Source organism: Pinus tabuliformis, chromosome J (genome assembly GCF_031772625.1).
Source record: "Pinus tabuliformis cultivar Carrire ecotype Pingquan chromosome J, CPIR1, whole genome shotgun sequence".
Classification (NCBI taxonomy): Eukaryota; Viridiplantae; Streptophyta; class Pinopsida; order Pinales; family Pinaceae; genus Pinus; species Pinus tabuliformis.
Window position 1 is genome coordinate 1,200,938,010 of NC_142295.1, and position 17,147 is coordinate 1,200,955,156.

Consider the following 17,147-nt stretch of genomic DNA (forward strand, 5'->3'; position numbering starts at 1 on the left):
GATATTCTAAGGCTGAATAGAAGGCTGAATTTTGTCCTTATCTCATTCTTGACTAAGTTCTTTGTGGAGTAGCTTGACTTGTCTAAAGGGCAGCTTGACCAAGTGTGACCAAGGGCTATGTTAATAGTCAGCTTGATTCTATATTTGATTTTATGTATTTCTGTTAAACTTAATGATTTCTCTAAGGAAAAAGGTTGTTGGGTTTTTCCCCCATGTTGGTTTTCCAAGGGTAAATTCTTGTGTTTCTTGTTTGACTGCCTCATTATGATTTTACTGGCATTTTTTTCCTACAGTTGAAATCTTCTGTGAATTGTTTTATGATGAATTTGAATGCAACAAAAGATTAACCTACGAAATCATAAGAAGTAATTATCAGTTAGAAGATTCTATGAAAAATCAACAATCATGAATAGTAGTGACAAATCAACACTTATGAGTAGCAGTGACTATGAAATTGATTGAGAGAAAGAAGTATTCTTTATGCAAACTAATGTTGGTGAGATTACCATATTGTTAGAAGTGATAATGGATAGTTATAATGCTTTGCTTTGTTTTGGACTTGACCAAACTTCTACTTGTTACATGATATGAGATTATATGATTTTATTAGACACAGGAAAGTTACATTTTTATAAGGCTCTATACATCTAAGTTTGGGGAGTTGTTGTCACTTAAATAATGCTATATTAAAAAGGAAAAAGATTTTTTTTTTTTTAAATTACTAGTCAAATTTGAAGTAAAAAATCAGAAGTCCACTTTAAAGTAAAATTAGCATTTCCTCTTTAAAGTAAATTTAAATTATGTTTTTGAATCCAAATTAAAAGTAAAAAGGATTATTAATTTTACCATATGTCAATAATAATAACAACAAAGGTCTATTTGGTTCTTGAAATAGAAAAAAATGTTTACTTTAATAGTTTGTAGTAGGAAAAACAATAAATACATATGTTCATCATTTCTTATCTAATGAAATTAGAAAATTGATTGTTTTTTCACGAGTTGACATAAACAAGAATATATTATTGAGGTGAGAGGTTCAAAAAGTATGGGAAGGTGTTGTCACATAGTATTAGATAAACATTAAATAAAAAAATAAAAAATACTCAAATAAAAAAATAAAAAAATTACAATTAAACTTTAAAGCAAAAAAATATGAATAAGCTTTAAAGTAATTTTAATTATGACTAACCAAGTCTCATTACCACAACCAGTTGAGGATGGAGGATGGACCTCCTTAGCAAGGCAACCAATGATCAAACCTCACAGGGGGCCCTGTGTTAGGGGGAGAAGATATGCTAAAAAAATCCGGTGGCCCAAGTTGGGTGCGATCCCAGGTGACTTTGACAAATTAGATGCCCATGGATAGTGACTCCTCAAGCCACAGGTCAAGCCTAGAGGATCACAAACAACTTGACAAAAAAAAAATTATGACTAAAAAATTGTTAATTTTATTGTATGTCATGAATAATAATAACAAATAACCATATGTCATTAATAATAGATAGTATAGATCCATCTTAACCATGTGTCTAGTAAGCAACAAGAAGACTCTTAAAGTGCAAAACATGAAGGAAAAAAAACTTTGTGTAATATCCCTATCATGAATAACTGTAACCGTGCGTAAAAGTAATTAAAGATTATGAATCAGTTACTAACTGATTCTTGGCTGTTGTGGAACTGAACGAGAATGAGGGAAACGATAAGCACAAAATCAGGAAAACCACAGAAGCGGAGGAGCTTGCCGTTAACACGGGAAAGATTCTGAAAACCGCAAAAGCCTTCAGAGCCATTATATTAGAAGGTGCATAGCTCATACAGCTCCATTCTGGGCGGCGGTGTTTATTTGACATTAATCGAAAACAGCCGCTACAAATCTTAAAATTAGAATGCGCAGAGATCGTACAGCCATTACAGATCTTATACAGCCAGAGCGTTTGCATGTGTGTTTAGATATTATATTTTGCAGAATTCAAGTGATGAATATTCTATTGTGTAGAGCTCGAATCTTGAATATTCTAAATTGTGAAGAACTCGTTGTTTTCACTGAGAATTACTTATAATTAAGTAAATGAATCAGTTGTAGTTGAACAAGAGTTATTTTGCTTTATAAAGAGACTGTCATGTATTATGTATTAGTTTTTGGGCATCGTGGCGTTATGTCATTCTTGGCACCGTAGCCTTGAAAGAAATTGGGCTGAGTTAAATATTTTCCTGTCAAACCCTTCAAACGATTCACGGATCATGATTTTCGTTGATGGAAGACTCGGCTTCTTTTAAATCTTTAGAAGCTTTGTAATATTTACCATAAAAATAAAGTTTCAGCAGCAGAAACTGAAGCCCATGGAGGGAAAGACCAGTCTTTATTAACTCAAATCAGAAACGCGGTCCTTCTCAAATTTCGTTTCTGCAAGCAGGCCGTCTTTGAAGATTTGCCACGGAACCTTGTTTGTTGGAACACTGTGTTGTGTGGAAACCCGTGGAGACATTGTAGATGTCAAAACTCAAGAACCATGATTGATGGTTACTGCCGCAGTAGAGAATCGTATATTGACATGAATCGTTGTTAAAGCCACCGATGTGGGATTGATAGCCAGGCAGTTTACTGCTCCAACGAAGTCAGAACGTCCAGTTGCTTCTCTCTGACCAAAGGAATAATGTGTTTGTTTTTCAGTCGATGGTACAACTGAAAAAGATAAGTATCTTGCTCTTTTTATAGTAGGAAAATATTTATGTGCGTTGTTGGCTAATGGAAAACTGCAAATTCTTCCATGTAGACACGTTTTACTGTGTTTTGTAGCCAGAGCTGAGTTCAATGCTAGGTAATTAATATGAAGCGAGCCTATTTGATTCATATTATCAAATTCCCAAGCTTACATAGAAATCTGTTATACCGTGGCTGCAGCTCACTTAGGTGCATTGAGTGTCATCTAGTTAGTCACAATGCATGCTAATCTTAAAATTATATGGTAGAATACTGAGAAAGGGTATACATATATACATATGCATGCAGGAAGAGACAACAAGTTGTGTTAGTTTGTTTTACATGTTTGCAAGCAACAAAAGTAATGGCTAAAGGACTAGTTCTTTGGTAAAAGTTTATGTAAACTTTCATGTAAGCAGATTATAACTGATGTTGTAGTTAGTCCCTTCAAGGGTATGCCTTAATGTTTTGTCCTCTACGCATATGTGCTTGAACCAAGGGAAAATGCTAAATAATATGATTATTATAAATGAAATCATGATGTCAATGTTGATAATGATAACATGGACTTACAAAACTAATGATTAGATCTTTTAGAGAAAGATATGTACCAGTGTGTATAAGCATTGTGAAAAGTAGAACAAGAATTTACTTGAATAGATGTACTAGTAGTAGTATGTGATGCTTGCTCATGAAGATGAGTAGATGATAAAAGATCATTTTTAAAGGTTGATTATTGTTTGAATGATATTGTAACTAATCTTGTTGCCAAGATTGTTGATGACTGCATTGACAGGAAACGATGGCAGATGGTGCCAAGGAAAGTGATGTTTAACATTATGGCAGGAAAAAGGATTATTCTTCCATGCAGATGAAGTCAAGCTGCAGTAACGCCCATTGCTAGAACAATTATTGCCACAAGAAACTTTGCATGTGGCGGTATGTAAATAAAAGATTACATGTAAATGGTATTAGCTTTTAGCTAGTTGTGTGACAGCTTAATGATAATTCGTTGTAAAGAATTTAATACAATGGTTAAGGGATGGAATCCCTTATAAGCCATTGAGTGAGGGGTGAAAACCCTCACGAGCGTTTAATAATAAAGATTAAACGTTTGCTGGTTTTCACCCTACGGGGTTTCCAAGGTATATCCGTGTTCAATGGTGTGATTGATGTGATTGTTTTATGTGTCCGTTGATATTGATGGGTCCTTTATGATGATGCCTCTTTATTTGATGTGGCAACCATAATGTCTTAGTACATGATTATCTAAAATGGTTAAGGATATCAAGAAATGGATGCATGGATTCATAAGACAGTTTGTGTTACGCAATGGTTATGAAACTGACTGTCTTTGATAGCAATTTACTTGATGTAATAATGAATAGTATATTTAATGGTTAGTGATGGTTTGTGGAGTTGTGAATTGATTAATTACTTGTGGTAATTGTATAAAAAAAATTCTAACTCCATACCTTTTACATGCGAGGTTACCGGGGATGTGACAAGTGGTATCAGAGCTAAAGGTTGCAGTACTGGCGCCTTTGGGAATTGGTAAGCGGAAAGGATATTGAGGTATGCCATCAGTAGGCATTAACTCAGGTATGAGTTTAATCAGTCGCATATTCATTTATGTCGTACACTACTTTTGGCATGATGGGTGTGATTCATGTTATAACTTCTTTGAGAAGTAAGTAATAAGTTGTTGCATAACTACGCTCATAACGTTGGATTCCCGATGAGGATAAAAGACAATGAAACTTTTGTCGCACTTACAAACAAAATTGAACACTCCTTACACGTAAGAACAATATTGAACAATCATTGAGGAAAGTGACAATGAACTACTAGCTTTTGATTTGCAAATATGGTAATAACAATGATACATTCATTAAACAAGATTGAAGTTACAATGAACAAAACTTAATGAGCCAATGCATGAATATAAATTAGGGGGAATATTCTTGAATAGGATAACAAATTGTTTTAAAAGGACATAAGAAGAACCCCCTTAGACTTGAAAGTAAACAATGAGTCAAGTAGTGAGACTTGATTAACTAACTTTTGATTCAGTCTTGTCATGGATGCATGAAGACGATTGGTAGTTGAGATTGGTTAGTGTTGTATGACTAACCCATAGAACTTACATGCATAAATTAAATTGGGCTAAGATTGTTACAGTTCGTAACCAAGTGAAGACTGATTAATGTCGCATGCATGGAATGTGTGTATGAAGATTTTTATTCTCTCGGTGCTATAGTCCAGTTGTGCATGAGAAGAGTTCTTAATTTTATTCACCATGAGAATGCATGATGAATAGTATATGCTTATGTCTTAATAAATTTAATGATGATTACCCTCTAATTAAGTGAAATCCATTAGCATGGTATGTGTTTATCATTACTTGTTGGGAGATAAAAACCATTGGAGCCTTGATTTAACGATGGTTGAATTTATCTCTACTATGGGAATGATGGATTTCTTATGCATGTTGCATTCCAGGGTGAAGTTAATTGTAGAGGCATGTTCAGTGGGTAACATTTCTAGGACCCATTCATGGTATAATTACAGGTGATAATTATACATAAATAGACTACCTGTGTTGATACAGTTGTCAGTAAACTCTAACTACCTTCCCCAACTATAGATGCTTCCAAAGGAAATGGAAGCAAGGAGAAGGAAGAAGACCGTGCTGTAGGGACAGACGGAGATGGAAAAAAAAGAGTTTGGGAATGACTAGATAGCGCTTGATGTGCATGTGAGTATTCCTTTAACCATGCTTAAGGAGTTGGTAAATGATAACTATAGTGTATTGATGTTAATGATTTTCGTAATGTCTCCTTGAAGTCATTATTCTGAAAAGGTCACATAGTAGTGTTATGATAGTAGTTGCATCTAGCATCAAGTGGTAACTCTGGTGCATGTGCGACACTTAGGAGATTATGCTTCTAAATGCATAAGTAGAGCCATTGCTTCTGGTAAGGGTGCTTTAACTTGTTAGTTATGCATGTTGACCCAAGGATAAGATAAGTATCTTGTTCACTTACTTAAAGAACATGTATGAATGTTTTATATGATTTCTTAGTAGAGAAAGTATTTGAATGCATGCAATAAAAGAATGGTTCTTTTATAGATTTTCTTTAAAGAAAAAGTGTTAAAGCATGCAATTAAAGATTGATTATTTTGTATGCTTTCTTAATAAAGCAAATAAGTAGTTCTTATTGGGAAGACTCCACGTGAGTCTTGTATGTGAAATGCTTGTCTCTTGTCTATAAAATCCTTGCTAAATATGGCCAAAGTAACTTCTTGAGGAAAGAGTATATTACATATATACATAAACATAGTCTCATCCTAAGAGTATGCATGCTTCATGTATGAAGATGCAGGATTTTATGAGAATTTTCTTGAAAATAAAAGTAGAGGTTCTTTCCTTAAAGACACATTAGAATAGTGATCATACAAGAACCAAAATCCTTACTTGTTTCATGAAAAGAACTATGTGCATTGAAGTAAGGTAATTGTGTTAGGAGAACACATGTTGCATATGAGTAGCTATTGTGACTTTGAAATTGTAAGTCGGTGTGTACTTAGAGAAAATGGTCATGCTAGCTTCTTTGAAAATAATAATCTCTTGGAGAGATTGTCTTGTTGGATGAGCTGTGTCGATTGCTTGATTTTGATACATAAAGGATAAGTAAACTTTATTTTTTATCTTGATTTTTATGCCTAAAGATAGATATCTTTAATAATTTCTTGAAAGGGAATCTTGAGAAACCCTCACATCGGAAGATAGAGAAATGAGGATTAAAATGACTTCCTTTAAGAAAGAGGTATGTGGTTTGTTGTATGAAATGCTGGTAGTATTCTAGTGAAAGGAATATGGGTTGCATACATTAAAGAAAGGCTTATATGATAAGCAATGGTATGCACAAAGATTAGTCATTATGATATAGAGTTATGATCTTTATTAGAGAGATTATGTTTAATTACATTAACAATGCATGACTAAAGCTAGACATAGTAAACGTAAGCTAATACTCCATTAATGATGATTTGAATTGGAAATGTTTAGATTATTGACTCAACTGTTGTTGACATTTATACATTAATGAGTATTTGCATATGCTTTTATACATGACAATATTGTGTGCATGAACATTCTTGGAAATGGAATACGTGTTAACTGATGCATATTTATAACTAACGTTGCTGATGGGATTAAGTAGTGGTAGCTTAATGGCAACAAGAAAACTCATCACATAAATTGCTGCAATGTGAAATGCAATTATAAATGAGAAAGAATGATGTTATATGATATGCATGAATTATGTCGTGTATGATGGATATGTTTCCCATCAATCTTGATGTTATGGACCCATGATGAGGGATGAGTGTAAATGCATGGTGTACATGCATGTTTATTTTGTAATGATAATGATTATATAGTTCATTGTGTAATTACTTTGAGAAAGAGTAATAAAAGAGAAATTTAACATGCCAGACAGTTGCAGATAGTTGGGTTGATGGCAATTACCTGCCCAGAGGGGTTGATGGTACTTGTCTGCCCGGATATGCCTTGGGTTGATGACAGTTACCTGCCCGGAGGGGTTGATGGTACTTGTCTGCCCGGATTTCCTTTCCCTAGAGATCAATGATCTCAGTAAGGGAAAAGAGTTTGCCAAGACGGTGAAGAGGGGTAAAAAGCCTGAGGCAGCTCTGTTGATTTGGAGCCTGTTGGAGGAGGCCCAAAATTCCTCATAGACGGGACGCTGTCAGAGGAATAGGCAGGACGCTGCCAAGAGGAATCCTATATTGGACCTTATGTGGTCATTGGAATTCTTGAGCTGGTTGGCCAGTGGAATTCCATGTTAGACCTGGTAAGGTATCTATCAAAGAAACTGTCTGGATGTGAAAATGACTCGATTTGGTTGTGGAAACCAGTGCCCATGGGTTGGGAATTCTTTAGTCCATTGTGGTCTCATGTCTAAAGGAATTAGCTCATCAGCTATATGTGATGTTAAAAATAAATTCTATATATAGTTGTGTGAAATGTGTTATGCACATTTAACAGGAAATGAATTTAATGTTCAATAAGGAGTTATTGGAAATTTTAATTCCTTTACCATTTTATTAATCTTGTGAAAGTCTTAGTAGGGGCTAAGACCATTTTCAAATGATGCAGTGATTGACTGTTTTGATGATTAGAGAGCTAGGTGCTCTTTTGGTACATCTAGAAGCACTTTGCGGATGTCTTTAGTGAGAATTCGTTCAGTGTGCACGTGAGCAGAGATTCATCATTTGATTATTAGTGTTAGTTCTCTTTAAGTACTTGTAAAAGTACTGCGATTTAAAAATCATCTGACATTGCACAATTGATGGATAGTCAAAAGTATTTCATTTGACTCAAAATATAGTGGCTAATGCAATTGAATTTGTTAGTCATATATTACAGGAATTACTTACCATGGAGGGTTGAAGAATTGTCCAACCACTATTAAAAGGCTTACATGAAAGTATTCATGATTTCCAAGAATAGATGGTAAGTAATGGTAAGTTGACATAGAGAATTGCTTATTATGAATGAATAAGGGCCAAGTGGTGGCGATTAGAAGTTGCATATTTTTGCAACTATTGATGCTTATAACTAATGATATTTCTTATGACTATATCATTACTATTTTGTTTGTCGTCTTTTCTTGGAATGAAATCGTTGATTTCAAAGAGAAAGGATCACATTTTGTGTGGCTTAGATGGTAATACCATGAGTAAAGTCTAAAGTTCAAATGAAAGATGAACACCGAGGATGGTGTTCCTGTTAAGAGGGGGAGTATTTAATATCCCTATCATGAATAATTGTAACCGTGCGTAAAAGTAATTAAAGATTATGAATCAGTTACTAACTGATTCTTGGCTGTTGTGGAACTGAACAGGAATGAGGGAAACGATAAGCACAAAATCAGGAAAACCACAGAAGCGGAGGAGCTTGCCGTTAACACGGGAAAGATTCTGAAAACCGCAAAAGCCTTCAGAGCCATTATATTAGAAGGTGCATAGCTCATACAGCTCCATTCTGGGCGGCGGTGTTTATTTGACATTAATCGAAAACAGCCGCTACAGATCTTAAAATTAAAATGCGCAGAGATCGTACAGCCATTACAGATCTTATACAGTCAGAGCGTTTGCATGTGTGTTTAGATATTATATTTTGCAGAATTCAAGTGATGAATATTCTATTGTGTAGAGCTCGAATCTTGAATATTCTAAATTGTGAAGAACTCATTGTTTTCACTGAGAATTACTTATAATTAAGTAAATGAATCAGTTGTAGTTGAACAAGAGTTATTTTGCTTTATAAAGAGACTGTGTCCTGTAGTATGCATTAGTTTTGGGGCATCGTGGCGTTATGTCATTCTTGGCATCGTAGTCTTGAAAGAAATTGGGCTGAATTAAATATTTTCCTGTCAAACCCTTCAAACGATTAACGGATCATGACTTTCGTTGATGGAAGACTCGGCTTCGTTTAAATCCTTAGAAGCTTTGTGATATTTGCCATAATAATAAAGTTTCAGCAGCGGAAAACTGAAGCCCATGGAGGGAAAGACCAATTTTTATTAACTCAAATCAGGAACGCAGGCCTTCTCAAGTTTCGTTTCTGCAAGCAGGCCGTCTTTGAAGATTTGCCACGGAACCTTGTTTGTTGGAACATTGTGTTGTGTGGAAACCCGTGGAGACATTGTAGATGTCAAAACTCAAGAACCATGATTGCTGGTTACTGCCGCAGTAGAGAATCGTATATTGACATGAATCGTTGTTAAAGCCACCGACGTGGGATTGATAGCCAGGCAGTTTACTGCTCCAACGAAGTCAGAACGTCCAGTTGCTTCTCTCTGACCAAAGGAATAATGTGTTTGTTTTTCAGTCGATGGTACAACTGAAAAAGATAAGTATCTTGCTCTTTTTATAGTAGGAAAATATTTATGTGCGTTGTTGGCTAATGGAAAACTGCAAATTCTTCCATGTAGACACGTTTTACTGTGTTTTGTAGCCAGAGCTGAGTTCAATGCTAGGTAATTAATATGAAGCAAGCCTATTTGATTCATATTATCAAATGCCCAAGCTTACATAGAAATCTGTTATACCGTGGCTGCAGCTCACTTAGGTGCATTGAGTGTCATCTAGTTAGTCACAATGCATGCTAATCTTAAAATTATATGGTAGAATACTGAGAAAGGGTATACATATATACATATGCATGCAGGAAGAGACAACAAGTTGTGTGAGTTTGTTTTACATGTTTGCAAGCAACAAAAGTAATGGCTAAAGGACTAGTTCTTTGGTAAAAGTTTATGTAAACTTTCATGTAAGCAGATTATAATTGATGTTGTAGTTAGTCCCTTCAAGGGTATGCCTTAATGTTTTGTCCTCTACGCATATGTGCTTGAACCAAGGGAAAATGCTAAATAATATGATTATTATAAATGAAATCATGATGTCAATGTTGATAATGATAACATGGACTTACAAAACTAATGATTAGATCTTTTAGAGAAAGATATGTACCAGTGTGTATAAGCATTGTGAAAAGTAGAACAAGAATTTACTTGAATAGATGTACTATAGTAGTATGTGATGCTTGCTCATGAAGATGAGTAGATGATAAAAGATCATTTTTAAAGGTTGATTATTGTTTGAATGATATTGTAACTAATCTTGTTGCCAAGATTGTTGATGACTGCATTGACAGGAAACGATGGCAGATGGTGCCAAGGAAAGTGATGTTTAACATTATGGCAGGAAAAAGGATTATTCGTCCATGCAGATGAAGTCAAGCTGCAGTAACGCCCATTGCTAGAACAATTATTGCCACAAGAAACTTTGCATGTGGCGGTATGTAAATAAAAGATTACATGTAAATGGTATTAGCTTTTAGCTAGTTGTGTGACAACTTAATGATAATTCGTTGTAAAGAATTTAATACAATGGTTAAGGGATGGAATTCCTTATAAGCCATTGAGTGAGGGGTGAAAACCCTCACGAGCGTTTAATAATAAAGATTAAACGTTCGCTGGTTTTCACCCTACGGGGTTTCCAGGGTATATCCGTGTTCAATGGTGTGATTGATGTGATTGCTTTATGTGTCCGTTGATATTGATGGGTCCTTTATGATGATGCCTCTTTATTTGATGTGGCAACCATAATGTCTTAGTACATGATTATCTAAAATGGTTAAGGATATCAAGAAATGGATGCATGGATTCATAAGACAGTTTGTGTTACGCAATGGTTATGAAACTGACTGTCTTTGATAGCAATTTACTTGATGTAATAATGAATAGTATATTTAATGGTTAGTGATGGTTTGTGGAGTTGTGAATTGATTAATTACTTGTGGTAATTGTATAAAAAAAATTCTAACTCCATACCTTTTACATGGAGGTTACCGGGGATGTGACACTTTGCAACTTGAGAGACTTGGTCTCCCTTGCCACTTGATAGATTATATATATATATATATATATATATATATATATATATATATATATATATATATCCTTTTATTTTTATATACCTAAAAATTAATCAAAATATAAAATAATGAAACTACTTCAAATCTTTTAACCGTAATATTTCTACTTTTTTCAATTGCTTTATATAATATATACATAGCTTTTTGTTTAACTCTATAGTTGACGTTAAAATATAGCATTGAAATATTTTATCTATACCCCACATTGAATCTTTCAATCATTAGTAATAATTTTTAAATGCCACATATTAATTTATATTGAGAATGAAATGAATTATACATCTTATATTTTTTAATCGATATATATGAAATTGACCTTGAAATAAATTAATCATTGTAAATATTTAAATAGATTATTGAAGTGTTGTATTGAAATATTTTAAAAAATTATAAGAATCTTAATCCGTATACATGAAATTGATCTTGAAATAAATTAACCATTATATATATTTAAATAAATTATTGAAGTGTTGTATTAAAATATTTTTAAAAATCTATCTCTTATCTAAGTTAATTTAAAAAAAAAAAATACTATATCGAAATATTTTTATTTTTTATTATATTTAACATTTTTTATTTATTCAGAGAATATTTTATTTTTATTTTAAAATAAAATATTTTTATGGATATCCAAATATTTTATTAGAGTAAAAGTGAAATATTTTTAACACATTTCATTTTTTCTTTTTTTAATCAACATTTTTTCTTTCTTTCTTTTAAATATTTCTTTCTTTCTTTTAAATAAAATTTATATAGAGAGATTTATATATATAGAGAGCGCACCCTCATACTAGGTTGTAGAGTGCAACAATAACAATGATTCACTTAAAAAAATGTCGGCTTTGCAATAAAAAAAAATACAAATAAATTATTCTAAAAGAACTATATTTATTTATGAGTTAAAATTAGAAATAGGAAAAAATATTAATTTTACTATATAAAAAACAATAATAACAAATAAATTTCAACTTATTCATATAAATAGAAGAAGAAAATATTTATCTTTATTGTATTAATTTATAATAAGAAAAGTAATGAATACTTATTTTGTTCATTAGTTATAAATCAAATTAAACAAATAGTTGTTTTTATTAATTGAAAAAAAACAAAAAAAAACATAACATTACAATAAAAATATATATATAAATAAATTTACATATATATATATTAACATTGGCAACATTTAGGGCTTTAGAGTATGCCCTAAAACTGCTCTTTCTTGGGTAAGAGCTGTCTTTTTCTGGCACAAGGAAATAGGTTAGAGCTCGTCTTTTTCTGGCACAAGGAAACAGGTTAAAGGCCCAAGACCTATAGGCATCTAATAGGAGTGAGAGTATGTCTCCTTACGGAGCACTCTGCGATATGGCATGATTTTCCTTAGTGATAATCAACCTACATTAGCAAATAGCAACCAGTGATGATTGTTCCCACTGTTAATTTGGAAACTGAATTATGATAGATTTTCCCAATATTAAAAAAAAATGAATACATGACAACATTTAAAAAACATATTATCCAAATCTCTCTTAATCCCAAATTTAAATTTAAATTTATTAAGTACTCAGAAAGATCAAATTTGTTAAAATGTTATTTTATTTTTATTTAATATGAAAAAAATAATACATAACCTAAGTTAAATAATATTACACTTTAAATACTTGATAAATGTAAATTTAAAATAAATTTATACTCATATGATATAAATTATGATAAAATATATATATAAAGCCAGTATAATATATTAATCATAACAAAAATTACATTCATAACTGAGAGTCATTTAAGCGCTCAAAAAGACAGAGTTATGATATACCTTATATTTACCAGGTGATTGTTGTATACCTAGTTTGCAATGAAAATCTGCATTGCTATACATCAGAGGTTCACGGTTTCATTCAGTAGATGCATGGTTTGCAGTGCGGGAACATGGATGAAATTGGATAAAAACAAATAGGAAGAGTTAATAAGTGCATTGGCACTCACGAGATGTTCAAGGTTTAAATGAGTAAGAAATTAATGGATATATTGGTTGTCAGTGTAATTGGGCATTCTGCTAACAGCATGTTAGAGACTCACTCTGATATATACGGTCTTTTTGTCATTGCAGACAAAACATGGGAATGTAATGACTATTTGAAAAATGTGCATGTAGGTTGGCATTGGCAATCTCTGCTTCCTGCTATGTATATACACTTCTTGATTTCTATCTCTGATCACTCTTGGAATTCTGTAATGACTATTTGAAAAATGTGCATGTATGTTGGCATTGGCAATCTCTTGGAATTCTGTAATGACTATTTGAAAAATGTGCATGTATGTTGGCATTGGCGATCTCTGCTTCCTGCTATGTATACACTTCTTGATTTCTATCTCTGATCACTCTTGGAATTCTCCTGTTCATATCCAGAATAGATTATGCTACTGACTGAATTAAGGAATTCAACATAGGTCATAAGATACGATACTGGTTTCTTGCCCAACAAAATCAATTTAGTACTAAACAATTAGAAAAAGAATTTCCACATACCTAAGTTTGTTTCATCTGACAGGATAACCTTTGATTTGCATATTCCTTGAAGTTAACAAGGAGAAGCCACTAGCAGTTTGTCCAATGCTCTGCAAATAGAGTCACAAGAGCATGCCTTCAAACTCAGAAAATGCCTTCAGTTTTTCCAACATAACATGTTTACCTTAAGAATAGCCGCTAAAAGCTTGCAAGTCTAAATAAATAACGAGCATGAGAGTTTTCATATCATGAGTCACTGAATCTGTAGTAGCAGAAAACGTCTTATTGGCCTTGGCCTATTCCCTAGTTTAATCTCTGGCCTTACTTAATTTGATATCAGGAAACTGGGAATTTGATGAATTGCAAAGGCAGGTAGGAGAAGCTTACACTGTGTTCCATTGATTCATCATTTGAGGCCGGACTTTTGAAATTGTCAATAGACAATGGACTCTCCTGTCCTGAGCTTGGTGATGGTGATAAATCTTGCAAGCTACCATTGCCTTGTGAAAATATAGCTGAAAAGCAACCATGGAAGCAAACATAAACTTCTCCCACATATCCAATTTTTCAGGCCGACATAACAGAAGTGAAAATAGGCCTTCCAAAACTTCAACCCTTGTAGCAGATTTACCTAAAGCTTTCAGCAGACTAGTAAAATCCTATTTTAAGCCATGACATTAGAGAATATGTGCTTTACTGAAGATGCCTAATAAAGATTGTAATCAGAAACATTGCCTGGAAAACTACTCTGACAATTACTCCAAAGCCTTCAAAGCCATAGCGAGAATATGGATGTTATTAGTATGGAGTTATGTTTGGTCCTGAGCCTTACCAGTAAAAAACTTCAAAATCAAATTGCCATAGAAGAGAAAAAGAAAATTGAAAATCACATTATACTTCCCTAACATACAGCCACTCTATGATCTTTGCAACAATATCAAATTTAATGGATACAGAATTTTTTCTTTCTTTTCCAACAAAATTGATTAGGAAGTATAACAAAAATAACAAAACTTAGAAAATTTATCTTTGCAACAATATCAAATTCTGACTTTTCCGACAAAACTGACTAGAATATAACAAAAAAATGCAAAAACTTAGAAAATTTATCTCTGCAATAAAGACACAGAATCTATACTTTCTTTTGACAAAATTGACTAAAAAATATAAAAAAATATCAAAATTTAGAAAATTTAGAGTATGGACTTTTTTAGAAGAATCCGTAATCTAGTATTTTTTATTTTTATTTTTATAAAAAATGTGATAGATATATGCAACAGCTATATCAAGAACTCATATATGCAACAGCCAGCCACATATATCAGGAACTCATAGTTCCACCTAAAACTTAATATAAGGAACTCATAGTTCAACCTAAAACCTAATATGAGGAACTCATAGTACAACCTAAGACCTAACCTGACCTAACCTAAGACCTAAGAGGGAGACGTGTGGATCTCACGGATACTGGAGCCGGGATACCAAGTAATGGATATCCTGGTAATGGATCTCACGCGTACTGGAGCCGGGATCCCAGATTCCAACGGACGCCTATCCCTCCAAAGGGAAGCGTATCCCTCCAACCTTACTGCCTTACTATGACAGAAAAGACTTGAACCCAATGCAAACCACTATGACAGAAAAGACTTGAACACAATGCAAACCACTATGACAGAAAAGACTTGAACCCAATGCAAACCACTATCCATGTCTAGGATGGCAAACCACCATCCATGTCTCCTTAATGTATGGATGGAATGGAAAACCACCATCCATGTCTCCGTAATGTAGTACTTAAAGGTATGTTCCTATAAGGAATAAATGCACTTATCCTTCCGTTCAAAGGAGACAATTGTGAAGCACTTAAAGGTGTGGTCCTATAAGCAATAAATGCACTTATCCTTCAGTTCAAAGGAGACAATTGTGAAGCACTCAAAGGTATGGTCCTATAAGCAATAAATGCACTTATCCTTCAGTTCAAAGGAGAATTGTGAAGCGAAAGAGCAGAGACTACCTCGCGTGATCATAATAACACCGAAGGAAAGAGTAACGAACAGGGCCCAAAAAGTTGCTTTCTGCGAAGAAGGCTTTGCAAACTTGTGGCTTCTTGCTGATTTCAGTTTTTCTTCTAGCCTTGCTTTTCTTCGCACATATGTATCAGAAATACCTTTCATATACCTTTCCCTGGAAGCATCCCTGGCTCTTCTTGGAGGCCTTGGAGGTCTTTTCCAACTGGGTTTCAGGTCACAGTTTCCATTCCCTTCCTTAGCTTTCTCGGAACATCCAGAAGGGGTACCCATGCCTTTTGCCGAACCCATATTTTGCGACTGGTTTGCAACAGCAGTAACGGTGGACTCCTTCACTGTATTGTGATGAGATGGAAAAATCATCTTGGCATTTTTCTCTTGCACAGCCCCACATTGAATGACATTGTTCCCTGCAGGATCATCTTCTGATTGCTTAACTATTAATGTTAATCTGAACCAATTCCCTATTTTTCTAAAAGACTTTTTGATCAACTCTAGGGATGAAAGAGGCTCTGGTTCAGTGACCTTAATACCACTTTCTAAATCAGACCCATTTTCCCTTTCCGATTTCAAGACAAGTCCATCTCTCTCTGAATACACAATGGGATAATTGACGATCTGTTGAACAGGGGCACTCAAATTCAGAGGCATAATGCATGTTTGTTTTGATTGCTTGCAGCTCTCCAGCCCATCCATTTGCATTACAGTAATAAGCCTGAAGGGTAGCCAAAACAGCTTAAACTAAAGCAAAACCCCCATTCCTACCAATTGACTGCAGCATAATCTCCAAGTTCAGTAAAGGGGCATGCAACTTACCTCTAGATAACAGTCTTGAATGAGACCCAATGCTCAAAAGCACAGGCAAACCTCAAGTGGGCACCGAGCTTCCCTTCTCCAGGTTGGTACCCAAACGTCAAATAGTTCTTGAGAATCAACCTGGCAAGTACCTTCCCTAATTAACAAGCTTTGTTGAAACCATTCCTGTACCTGCTCAGAAAGTTTGAGCTTTATTGGCACAATGGCATTAGTTCAATAAGATTTGAATGCTGAAAACTAAATTCTCAGAACTCCACATAAGTCGAGGGATATCTGAGCTTGGCAGGTGGAAGATTTGAATGTTGAAAACTAAATTTTCAGAACCCATATAGAAACAAAGGGATCTCTGAGCTTGGCAGGTGCAATGGAACATATATCTACAATGTGGATGGTGTTGTGGTTTTCCAAATATAGGGTGACAGCTGAGCATAATCATGATTCATGTGTGATGTGTTGCACCGTTTAAAATTCACGATGTATGAGTGCTTGTTTTGTGTTATTTTAAGGATTTTTTTATCGCAATTTCTGTTCCTTTCATAACTAGTTCGGCCTGCAGGCTGGCATACTACC

At 34.0% G+C, this 17,147-nt stretch overlaps 1 protein-coding gene across 1 annotated transcript; it reads right to left on the reverse strand.

The window, feature by feature from the left end:
- Positions 1-13,766: 13,766 nt before the first annotated feature.
- Positions 13,767-16,884, reverse strand: LOC149231435 (uncharacterized). The gene is made up of 3 exons (XM_089381636.1): positions 15,749-16,884; positions 14,122-14,249; positions 13,767-13,844 (listed from the first exon to the last, which is right to left on the reverse strand). Exons 1-3 carry the CDS (start codon positions 16,461-16,463, stop codon positions 13,767-13,769), a joined length of 921 nt encoding a protein of 306 aa, XP_089237762.1. The 5' UTR covers positions 16,464-16,884.
- Positions 16,885-17,147: the final 263 nt, after the last annotated feature.

What these genes read in the sequence shown, in the direction of transcription:
- LOC149231435 (XM_089381636.1), bottom strand. Translation starts at nt 16,463, where the DNA reads ATGCAAATGGATGGGCTGGAGAGCTGCAAGCAATCAAAACAAACATGC. An exon ending in TGTTATTATGATCACGCGAG is followed by an intron (nt 14,250 to 15,748) that starts GTAGTCTCTGCT and finishes GTTGCTTTTCAG; the next exon opens with CTATATTTTCACAAGGCAAT. An exon ending in ATGAATCAATGGAACACAGT is followed by an intron (nt 13,845 to 14,121) that starts GTAAGCTTCTCC and finishes CTCTATTTGCAG; the next exon opens with AGCATTGGACAAACTGCTAG.